The 12656-nt window shown below is 38.0% G+C and overlaps 1 protein-coding gene across 2 annotated transcripts in view; it reads right to left on the bottom strand.

Annotated features, from left to right (window-relative positions):
- The window catches only part of LOC138715336 (aminopeptidase N-like), a 129271-nt gene that overhangs the window by 57489 nt on the left and 59126 nt on the right, over positions 1–12656 (bottom strand). For both annotated transcript variants that reach the window (XM_069848149.1, XM_069848150.1), the window contains 2 exons: positions 8540–8687; positions 2358–2472 (listed from right to left, as the gene is read on the bottom strand). In XM_069848149.1, the coding sequence (XP_069704250.1) occupies positions 2358–2472; positions 8540–8687 (263 nt within the window). The remainder of the gene's footprint in view (positions 1–2357; positions 2473–8539; positions 8688–12656) is intronic.

The raw sequence follows: 12656 nt of genomic DNA, 5'->3' as shown, positions 1-12656 counted from the left end.
TGTGGGAGGAAGCCCTACGACAGTCCAGAAACGTTAGCAAACTCCAACGCGTCCAAAGGTTATGTAATATTAAAATCATCAAAGCATATAGAACCATTTCATTTGATGTGTCCTGCATTATAGCCGGCATCCAACCCATCAACATCACAAGAGATGGTAATATTCAACTATATAAAGCAACGCACGGAGCGAAAGATTATGACACACCCCTAGAACCAGTAAATTGGAACCATCCTCACAAGATAAGTCTATCATAGGAACTCAGGACAACACAACCTACGCAATAGAAATCTACACAGATGGGAGCAAGACAGAAGACAAAGTAGGAGCAGCTGCAGCAATATTCCAAACAGAGGAACTCATCTGCCAGTTGAAGTACAGATTACATGCAAGATGCTCTAACAATCAGGCCGAGCAAGTTGCGATCTGGAAAGCACTACAGGAACTACAGAGAATGGAGAAGATATCGGATGAAGAGCGAGTGGCAGCTGTGTATACTGACAGCAACATCACAATATCCTTGCTGAAGAGAAACACAAAGCACAACACACTAATAGCTCACATTCACAATACTCTTTCTGCACTACAACAGACAAACTGGACAATCCATTTTGGCTGGTTTAAGGCCCATGCTGGCTTGTATGGAAACGTACTCGCTGACAGACTGGCAAAAGCAGCATCCACGGGAGGCGAAGTAATATACAAGAAAATTCCAAAATCGACAATCAAATGAGAAATATCACGATTAGAACTTCAGAAATGGCAAGAATGCTGGAATAATACCACAAAAGGAGCGCTGAGCAAAGCATTTTTCCCTTCCGTCTTGGACAGATTAAAAACAAAACTCCCGGTAACGCCGGAATTCACTGCCATTGTGACAGGTCACGGGAAAACCATTTCATATTTACACCGCTTTCATCTCAAAGATGATCCAGCCTGCACATGCCACAGAGGACAACAAACGGTGAACCACCTAATCTACGAATGTCCCAATATGACAAATCAAAGAACCATCATAAAAGAGATATCACAAAATGGAGGAACCTGGCCAGTCACTAAATCAGCAATTAACATCCAGGCACCTACGAGCATTTCGGAAATATATTCAATCCATGAACATCTAGAACAAACCATCACACCATCACTAAATAACTCAGCACATAATAACTCTCCAAAAAACACAACAATAAAATAATGAGTATTCCAAAAACAATTGTATTCTATAAATAGCGTCACAAACGTATGTATTTATTATATGATCCCAATTGTAAATATGAAATTGTACATTTTGTAATGTTTGCATGTAATGTTACTACTGTAACGGGGCATGCAGATGTATTCTCAATAAAATACATACATACATACATACATACATACATACATACATACATACATACATACATACATACATACATACATACATACATACATACATACATACATAGCCACATTGACTTTTATATATAAGATATTTCATAGCGTGTTTTGGGATAACCGGTCACTGAATTCCCAATATGCCCAGTCAATTTAAGAGAGAAGTGATAATAAATTATTAAACGAATTTTGGTTTTATCGTTTAACTGTGCATAAATTTAGAACAAATCATCGTTGTTGCTGCAATAACTGCTATGTGCAAAATATAAAATCTTTCAGAAGGAAGGAAAGACACATTTAGTCATCCTATGGCAGCCGTACATAGGAGACTGTGAATTCTTACATTTTCGAAACAAAGATATATAATTACATATAGGAGATTTTATTATTTGCTGTAGGCCTATCACTATTTAAGTTATTTAATAGAGAAAAAATCTGAAAATCTATAAATATATCACATAGGAGTTATTGCAGGAACAACGATGAAATGTAACTTTTCCTTCTGCAAAGGAATTTTTAAATGTTACATCTTTTCGGATCAAATTTCTGCACATTTGAAGGTCAAAACTAAAATTCTTCCAATCATTTACTATCAAAATACATTGCTGTCTTAAATTGACTGAGCATATAGGGAATTAAAGCAATGGATTTCTCAAAACACGCTAGGAAATGTTTCATATAAAACAGTTTTATTCTTGAAAAGGAAGCAAAAACGAGCAAAATTTTATTAAACCTTTTTTGTTTGAAATATCTCAAAGAATAACCTCCTTAAATTAATGGCATTACTTACAGTTCAACCTGTATATGCATAAATCACAGTCTGAGCGAGTTTTGGAATCACACTCTTCAATTATTGATCATTGTCGTCTTTAAAATTTATCATCGCTCAGGTTTGAATCCGGGAGGCTCAATTGTAGCGGTAAGTTTGTTGACTATTCGAACCAAGAAGAATATTTAAATAAAAAAAGTATGTAAAAACTGACCTTTCCAAACGGAGTAAGGATTCCAGTCCCTGTGTCGAAAAGACTGGGAGAGGCTATATAGCTCATAGAGAAACGTTCTATCCGTCGCCGTGTAACGATCCCATCCAACTTCCACCTGCAAGAAATTTGCCAGTGTATAAGAGTGACATTTGTAATGAATGACTTGTAATTTCATTTTTATATTCCATGTAAATGAAAGTTGCAGGGTAAGTGGTGAGTCATGGTTTAATCCAGAATATATCTGTTATGGTAACAATGATTATTAGTGGAGAAAAATTCTCTCCGACGCCGGGGATCGAACCCAGGTCCTTGGTTCTACATACCATGTGCTCTAACCACTGAGCTACGCCGAAATTCGATCCACAGCACCTGATCGAATCCCTCGCCGCTAGTGTTTTTCCCTTTGTGGCCTGACTCCAAGTTCGACATATATATATTGACATATATTAAGTCAACTGCCATTATACAAGGAGCGCACTCAATTGAGTAACTTGGTGGCCGATATTCCACAATAATATGCACTGTTGGGTGAAGAATCTACGTGAAGATTAATTTTTGGTCCTACAGAATATGTCTGTTATGGTAACAATGATTATTAGAGAAGAAAAATTCTCTCCGACGCCGGGAATCGAACCCAGGTCCTTGGTTCTACATACCAAGAGCTCTAACCACTGAGCTACGCCGAAATTCGATCCACAGCACCGGATCGAATCCCTCTCCGCTTGTGTTTTTCCCTTTGTGGCCTGACTCCAATGTTGAAATACACTCAGGGACAAAAAAAACCGGACACTTTAATATTTGCTGGTATTTTGCAAAATATTATCTTCTCATACAATATTATGGTAGCCATCTGTTGTTATGGAGACGTGTATACATTGTTGATTGTTTTTTGTTTTATAAACAAGCCATTACAACCAAATATTCCAATTTTGCTTTCGGAGTCTCAGCTATAACAATTTTATCTCAAACATTTTGTGCTTCATTATCGTTATCATTCGTTATTTCTTTATTTTTACATTTTCTGAGTTTAAGTGGGGTTGTAACATTTGTCTTAAAACAAGATGCGACCTGAAGATATGGCTCGAGCTGTAGCCCTTTACGATGATGGACGCAGTGTACGATACATTGCAAATGTTATGAATATGGCTAGAAGCACAACCCATGATGCCATAAAACGGTATAGAGAGACCCTAGAATATACCAGAAGACCAGGTTCGGGTCGTCCAAGAGCTACAAATCCAAATGAAGACAGGTATATGGTGTTGAGAGTTCTTAGGGAGCGCAACCTGCCAGCTACTAATGTAGCCCAGCAATTTGTTAACATGCATGGACGCCCAATTTCGGCCAAAACAGTTAGAAGGAGGTTGAAAGCAAGTGGACTGATATCAAGTAGACCTGCAACTGGTCCTAGACTTCTCAGGATGCATCGAGTTGAACGACTGCGTTTTGCAAATGATCACAGGGATTGGAGAAATGGACAGTGGAGCTGTGTTCTGTTCACCGATAAGTCCCGTTTCAATCTGTGCTCACCTGATGGACGTGAAAGAGTTTGGAGAAGGAGGGGAGAACGGTTTTCACACTGTTGCATTTCCGAAAATGTGCCGTATGGAGGTGGTGGAGTGATGGTTTGGGCAGGAGTGTGTACGGATGCTCGTACAGAGTTGGTTTTTGTTGAAAATGGAAGACTAACAGCTGATAGGTATATAAATGAATGTTTGGCTGATCATGTTGTGCCATTTGGCCAATTTGTAGGCGATAATTTTGTTTTAATGCATGATAATGCACGGCCGTATATTGCCCATGCGGTCGGAGATTATCTCCAAGAAGTGGGAATCCATGTTCTTCCATGGCCAGCAAGGAGTCCAGACATGAACCCAGTTGAACACGTGTGGGGCATGCTGGGACGGCGTGTTAAGAATAGACACCGAGACCAGAATCGTTACAAGAGTTGAGGCGAGCACTTGGCGAAGAATGGGAACTTATTCCTCAAGAAGACATTGCTAACCAAATTGAGAGCATGCCAAGACGTATGGATGCAGTTATTCAAGCCAGAGGGGGGTAATACCCGTTACTAAAAAGAGTTTTTAATGTTTAAGGCACCATAAAATGAAAAAACAGTTAGACCAAACGATGCCATAGTTATACGCCATTTGTAATTTTTTGTAAATTTTCTCATCAGAGATTTTTATTTTTTTCAAATGTTGTCGTATAAGGTGCTAAATGGAGCATTATTTTGTTTAAATGGGTTTTGTTTCATTTTGAAATAATTGGCAACAAAATACAAGCAAATATAGAAGTGTCCGGTTTTTTTTGTCCCTGAGTGTATTATGTCAACTGCCATTATACAAGGGGCGCACTCAATTGAGTAACTTGGTGGCCGATATTCCACAATAATATGCACTGTTGGGTGAAGAATCTACGTGAAGATTAATTTTTGGTCCTACAGAATATATCTGTTATGGTAACAATGATTATTAGAGGAGAAAAATTCTCTCCGACGCCGGGGATCGAACCTAGGTCCTTGGTCCTACGTACCAAGAGCTCTAACCACTGAGCTACGCCGAAATTCGATCCACAGCACCGGATCGAATCCCTCTCCTCTAGTGTTTTTCCCTTTGTGGCCAGACTCCAAGTTCGACATATATGTTGACATATTAAGCCAACTGCCATTATACAAGGGGCGCACTCAATTGAGTAACTTGGTGGCCGGGATTCCACAATAATATGTACTGTTGGTGAAGAATCTACTTGAAGATTAATTTTTGGTCCTACAGAATATGTAATAATCATTGTTACTACAGAGTGGTTCAGAAATACGGGGCATAATTTCCGGTATGTATTTCCCACATGTAGACAATCAAAATAGTTCATTACAACATGTGTCCGGAAATGCTTCATTTCCGAATTATGGCCTTCACAACATTGAAATTCACCGGAACGTTTTTCTTTCCGCAGGTCGTTGTCATTACAGAAGATGTTCAAAATGTCCACCTCCTGCTTGAATACAGAACTCACATCGATGTCTCATTGACCTGCGAACACGATCCCAAACTCCAGGAGTATTGCGTATGTCCTCAGAACATGCCACAATTCGATTCCGAAGGGATTACAAATCAGGCACCGGAGACGAATAAACCAATGATCTTAAATGGCCCCACAAGTACAAATAGAGAGGGTTCAGTTCAAGTGAGCATGGAGGCCAAGCAATTGGGCCACCTCTACCTATTCATCGATCAGGAAACCTTCGATCCAAGTACCGGCGAGCCGTACGACTGAAGTGTGCAGAAGCGCCATCATGCAAGAAGTGAATGTGTTGACGATTGATCAGTGGAGTGTCTTCTAAAACATGAGGTATGGTGTTTTCCAGGAAGTTTGTGTACGCCTGCCCCGTAAGTCTGTTTACAAGTACATGGGATCCAACTAATCGATCACCAATGATACCGGCCCACATGTTGAGGGAGAACCGCACCTGGTGATGAGATGGAACAGTTGCACGTGGGTTTTCATATGCCCTTACATGCTGATTGTGGAAATTTGTTATGCCATCTCGTGTGAACTGTGCTTCATCTGTAAATAATACTAAGGCAGGAAAGTTCGGATTTACACCACACTGCTGCAAGAACCACTGACAGAACCTAACTCGTGCAGGGTAATCTGCTGGAGACAGGGCCTGTACACGTTGCAAATAATAAGGATACAATTGATACTCTTTCAACAGTCTCCAGACAGTCGTATGAGGAACATTGACTTGCAACGCTACCCTTCGTGTGCTGATAGAAGGAGTCATGTTCACAGCCTCCAGAATCTCCTCCTGTACTTCTGGAGTTGTAGATCTTGATCGTCCCCTTCCCAAACCAGGAGAGTTAAATTTTCCATACTCGCACAGACGGTAATGGAGACGTACAAATGTCTTCCGATCTGGACATTGTCGCTGTGGGTACCTCTCCTGGTACAAATGACAAGCCCGCGCAGCATTGCCGTCCGCCTTACCGTACATGAAGTGTATCTCTCCCAGCTCTTGATTTGAATACATGTCGCACAGTCTAACGCCTACACAACACTGAATGTAACCTCCGCCTCGGAATGAACTGTCAGAGTGCCCTCTTAATGTCTCCTTTGACGGCAACGACCTGCGGAGAGAAAAACGTTCCGGTGAATTTCAATGTTGTGAAGGCCATAACTCGGAAATAAAGCATTTCCGGACACATGTTGTAATGAACTATTTTGATTGTCTACATGTGGGAAATACATACCTGAAATTATGCCCCGTATTTTTGAAACACTCTGTATAAGAGAGCCTTCGTATATAGGTCACACGAATGTTTTCCCATACTTCGTTGTTGACGGATGGCCGTTCTATGCGTTTCTTCTTACATAATGAGCCCGTCTCCTAAAACTGTTGCACTCACCTTATAATGTGACGGTGATGTGTTTCTCTAGCAATCTTAGTCCGGAAATATCTCTGGTCAATGATTATTATCAATGATGCGTTTGCATATTCTACGACACAATAATATTTTTATATTTCTGATACCGCCATTGTGATTAACAGCGCTTCGAGTTATTAACAGCGAGTTTTCAATGTCTTCACTGTTACCAACCGGAACTTGAAGAACTAAGCTTTCAAATTATATTATTTGTATTTCTGTGAAATAAATTCATTACAGTAGCCACAGAAATGTTTTCTTTTTGTACCAATCACTTAGAATTTCCCTGTATTATGCCGTACAAGTGTGGTTAGTGCGTTGAAAGAGACAATTCATCTTTGTGTTTAATTAAAGCTCTTTTTGCTGAGGTAACAATGTTTTACGTATACTTGAAATTTTCTCATGCAGGAGCAAGCATCTTTCATGTGCCACATAACTACGGCACAAGTCACTTTGCTTTTCTTCCGAAGTGACAGTATTCTAAATGGTTTTATCATCCGTAAAATCCATACTCCTCCGCAAGTTTTGAACCTTCCAATGCTAGATCCAATCACAATTGTGGTATCAAAGTAACTAACGACGATCTTTTCATAAAGAAGTGAATCCTGGTGCTGTAATCAGATTATATTGGTAGAAAGAGAATGGAAACATTTCAAATGAAGCCAACCAGAGTTGAGGAAGACGTACCTGCTGCCTGAGCTACGCCGGCAGTAATGAATACTCATAAGCTACATTACAATAAATTTATAAGGTCCTTGTTGATGTAGGTAATAACATAACTCACAATAATTAGTTATCAATATGATTGGGACACACTTGGAAGAATTTCTTTTTTGTACGTAATTTCCTAGTTATAGGCCTAGAAGATAATAGGGCGAGATTTTATCTACAATAAATGTTTCATTAATTGCTTTAATTATACACATCTACTAATGCTGTATCAGTACTTGGAAACTTCAATTATGATAAGTTTTAATGAATTGGGAAGTCATTATTGAAGTGTTTCTGCTAAATAAATATATCGAGCTGGAAGTGTTAAAGAAATACTTGAGAGATAAAGTGTTGTTATCAGTACCATTTATTTGAATTCCCGCAAGCGACGCTTGTCGCCAGAGTTATCAGTATTAATTTTGTTTTGAACTACTGTACGTCTCGAAAAAGAGGCTATGTAGCGGTTTATTTAATAGAAAAGTTGTATTATTGTGTTATTTACCATGCCTACCACTTTTACACCTTATGCATTTAACCAAGCTTTGAATAACATTTTTAGTACGAGGCATTGAGGAGGCAATTCTGAACCACCGCGACCGGCGGACCAACCTCGCCAGAGCGGTCAATCATTTCTTATGGTACGGTGTACGAAACATACCCACCATACAGTCCGCACTTTGCACCGTCGGACTTTCATGTGTTTGACCCAATGAAGAAATTCCTGGGAGGCCAACGCTTAAATTCCAATGAAGAAATGCGATCGGTGTGCACAGATGGCTATAATAAAGACAGAGTTTTATGAACAAGGTATCTTTAAACTAGTGCCGCGATGGGAGAAATGTTCTGAGAGACTTGGCTCCTATGTTGAAAATTAGCTAAAGGGTGTGGCTTCATTGTGCATGATTTATTTTGTTTTACCTACTATACTTACTTTTTAAAAATTATTGTACGTTATTTAATGATCCTCCCTCATATAACATCGTTGTAATATACGATTTACTATTATCCTACTTCTCAAACATTATTATGAAACCGCATGCTTACCTTATTAAATATGTAGTGTATTAGAAAGTTACCCAGCATATCTGTTAAGGCAAACTCATTCCACCATTGTGGTGTAACCATGTGGTTGATCCATTGATTCACAATTTCTTGAGCTAGCCGTGGTGTTCCTAAATCCGGACTGATGCCACTGTAAATAAAAATATTGGCTTCAGTGTAATGATCAACATGAATATTTACACATTATACATCTTGATTACATAACTTTTAACATTATATCACTTCGGAATATGTATTATATGTCTTTCTCGTGTTAAATTTTACTGTACCTGGTTAACATGTTTCGGCCTGCTATTGGCCTTCTTCAGAACTGGTTGTTGGTAGTGGCGCCTTTTGTTTTGTTTCCTGTAGGGGTATGTTTGTGTAGTGTAATGTACAGTCAAAGAGTGTGTGTTTTCTGAAATTGAGTTGTGAGTTTAGAATTTCATTTGGATGTGTTTTTGTGTGTGTGTATATTTCGTATTGTTCTAGTGTGTTGAGTTTCTAGCTTTTTGGTTGGAAGTGTAGAAATTCCAGGTGTTGATGTCTCTGTAGGTATGGTTAGCATTTGTGATGTGTTCTGCATGTGTTTTGTAATTTTGTTATCGCTGTGATGTGTTCTTTGTAACGTGTTTGAAATGATCTACCTATTTGTCCTTCTACATAGGAAGAGAGAGACATATCTTACATATTCCGAAATTTACACATTGTTTATTTTACTAGGCTTACAACTGCAGCGATTATTCAATGTGGTGATATAGCGAACGATTTGCGGTAAGATATTACAAAGTAATACCCAGAATTTTTCCAGGAGAACTGGAGAAAATCGTCCAGGGATATTAAAACCCTCACCTCTCGAATATGAAACCAATCTGGTACATTTCAAATAATGGAACGAAATTAATATTAACAATTGTTAGCTCATACTGCAATTAAAAGTAAACAACAAAATTATACCAACGTATTATTTTATTAGGCAGCAGTAATCAGTAAGTTAAGTAAAGATTTCTTCATATTAACCATAATATACGTTTCGTATAGGCCTATTCACTCCATTCACAAAGTGACACAAATTCTCATTACAGCAATCCTATTGATCAACCATAACGTAGCTGATATGGAACCAACAAAAATAATTCTAATAATATATAATATGTTATAATACAAATCTGGTCTTAAGCAAGTTGCAGAGGAAGTCGGTTCGCTTTGTGCAAGTCAGGGGATAGTAACGTCTAGTAGAAGCGTTGACTAGTGTTAAAGCGGTGAATAAGTGTGCGTAGTAGTGAAATGGAGGACAGTACATTGAAACAAGACCTAATGGAAATGAAGGAGAGCATGGCAGAGCTAAGGGAGGAGATGGAAGAAATTCAACTGGAAAACGAAATTTTGAAAAACAAATGGGATCAATTTGAGGAGGAAAAGAGGAGGAAAAACTTGTTTTTATTTCGAGATAGAAGAAAACGATAGAGAACAGAGTATCGAAACATATGAGAAGATATTAGGTGTGTGTTGGGAATGTTTTGGAATAGACGTGAACGATGGAAAAGTACAGGAAGCATTTAGAGTAGAAAAGAAGCAAATACAAAATTCAGAACAAGTTAGGCCAATATTAGTAAAATTTAAGAGTTTGGTTACGAAGGAGAAGATTATGAAGAATAGAAGGATGCTAGGGAACACAACGATCAGAATAGATAACGACTGGAGCTACAAAGTGAGAAGTAGAAGACGAGTTTTAATCCCTTTTCTTAAAGCAGCACAAACAAATGGACAATTCGCGAAACTTATCAAGGACAAAATTAAGATAAACAATTTGGTTTTTAATGTAAAGGAGTGTCTAGTAACGTTAAAGGAACTGACTGTTGGCTCAGATGAAAAGGAAAGGAACAGAAAAATTCTGAAAGAAGAAATCAAGAATATCGTATCTAAAGGCGAGGTTAGTGACACGAGTGTGGAGAGTGTACGCGAGGCAAATGCAAACGTGTTAATCTCAGATAAATTTTCCGGAAAGCAGGCAGTGACGTCATCTGAAGAAGAAAGAAGAGTGACGCGAACTGGTATTCAGCAAGCACAGCAGAACAAGACCCAAGTGCAAGCGAATGGAAATAGTGGACATCAGATGGGAGCAATCCCGAAGCGGGTAAAAGAACTAAGATCTAAATCGAGGCTGACGAGAAGTAGAGTAACGCAAGTAGGAGATAGTTCAGGGAGCAGTGATGAAGGAAGAGGGGAAAACAAAGTAAAAAATAGTATGACTTAAGGAAATGGTGTGGAAGGGAAATAAATCGTGAGGAAAGAAAACTAAGACCTAAATAAAGTAGCAATGTGGAAAAGTTAGCAGTGAAAAGTGCTAATAGTTAGAGATGTCAAGTGAGGGGAAATGTGTCATACAGGAGGGGGGTCAAGAATTAGAAGTATGGTATTTTTGGTAGTGGAAGAATTGATGACAGAAAACTAAAGATTAGAGGAAGAATTGCAAAAATAAAATAAAAATAAGTAATGTCCTAAATCACTTAGCTCAGTTGGTAGAGCAGCTGGCTACGGACTGGAAGGTCCGGGGTTCGATCCCAGGTGGTGACAGAATTTTTTCTCGTTGCCAAACTTTCAGAACGGCCCCGAGGTTCACTCATCCTCCTATAAAATTGAGTACCGGGTCTTTCCCGGGGGTAAAAGGCGGTCAGAGCGTGGTGCCAACCACATCACCTCATTCTAGTGCCGAGGTCATGGAAAGCATGGGGCTCTACCTCCATGCCCCCCAAGTGCCTTCATGACATGTTACGGGGATACCTTTACCTTTACCTTACCTAAATCACTTGTACGAGAGGCGTTGTAAAACTAGGAGTCGGCACTGTATACTAATAATGTGAAGTGCCGCATCACCAAAAGATATAATGCTTAAAGACAAATATATACATTCATTTACAAAGGTATCTGCTTGCATACATGTTCCCTTTTACTTCCTAACAGCAATATTAAGTTAATTTTCAAAGTAACTTTTCCACTTTGTCATTTATTGCTAAAATATTTCTAAGATGTTTGAAATTGAACGCACAACTCTGTAGATAATACTGCATTGTTATCAATAGACCTAGTAATATCACTAGAGGTTTTGATTTTATCGATAAATCTGCATGTCACTACAGAAAATCAAAACTCGAGTGGGGTTTAATTGACTATTACACGATTAGAAGAAGATTTATAAAAATTAGAAGAAATAAAGTACTCTAATACAATAAAATATTAATTGACTTACTGAAATTCTACTTCACTAATGTTAGCTTCACCAAAATGTTTGAACCAAGTCGCCATTTTCAGTTGACTACCTATACTGTAAACAAATGACGATTGCAAAGCATGTTTTATAGTACCTAAAGAATTTGCAGTTTGAAATGTTGAAAAACAAAGAAACTGATGCTAGGGCAGTGATAAAAACATACAAATGCTAGGGAAGTGATAAAATTATACAAATGCTAGGGAAGTGATAAAATTATGCTATAAACAGCCATGATTGGTTTAAAGACGTCCTTTCGTACCGTTTTATTGCTCAAAAGTAGTATGACGTACTAAAAGTATAATAGTCAGACAAATTAATCGAGAGTTTTTTTTTGTTTATATAATTTAATTTATCTCTTCAGTTTCAGTTAAATTTTGGGTAAATAGGACTTTATGTCGGCTCTTTGTGATAAAGTCCATTACTTATTAAGAGAAAGTGGTTACATTTCAAGTGAATAAATTACTTGTGACTCAATTAGCTTTATTTATTTATTTATTTCGTTTATTTATATTATTTATGTATTTAATTTATTACTTACTCTGGTGGATTTAAGGGTTATCAGTCCTTTTCTACACCACCAGAAATGTAATACAACATACAACTACAAGAAAAAGTGTTAATAATCATCATATAAAGTAATCTAATATAATAACATGTTAGGAATTGGGAATTATATAAAAAACAACTACTTTAGTAGCTAGAATAATGGCCATAGTAATGTTCGTACTTCGAAGATATATAGAAATTTAAAATGTTACTAATTTCTGTCTCAACACAATCACAGATTAATTCTCAGCTCATGCCATGCCGACATATATGTATATATACAGGGTGTTTAAAAAATAAGGG

Source organism: Periplaneta americana, chromosome 15 (assembly GCF_040183065.1).
Source record: "Periplaneta americana isolate PAMFEO1 chromosome 15, P.americana_PAMFEO1_priV1, whole genome shotgun sequence".
NCBI classification, from domain to species: Eukaryota; Metazoa; Arthropoda; class Insecta; order Blattodea; family Blattidae; genus Periplaneta; species Periplaneta americana.
This window is presented reverse-complemented; position numbering and strand designations above follow the sequence as displayed.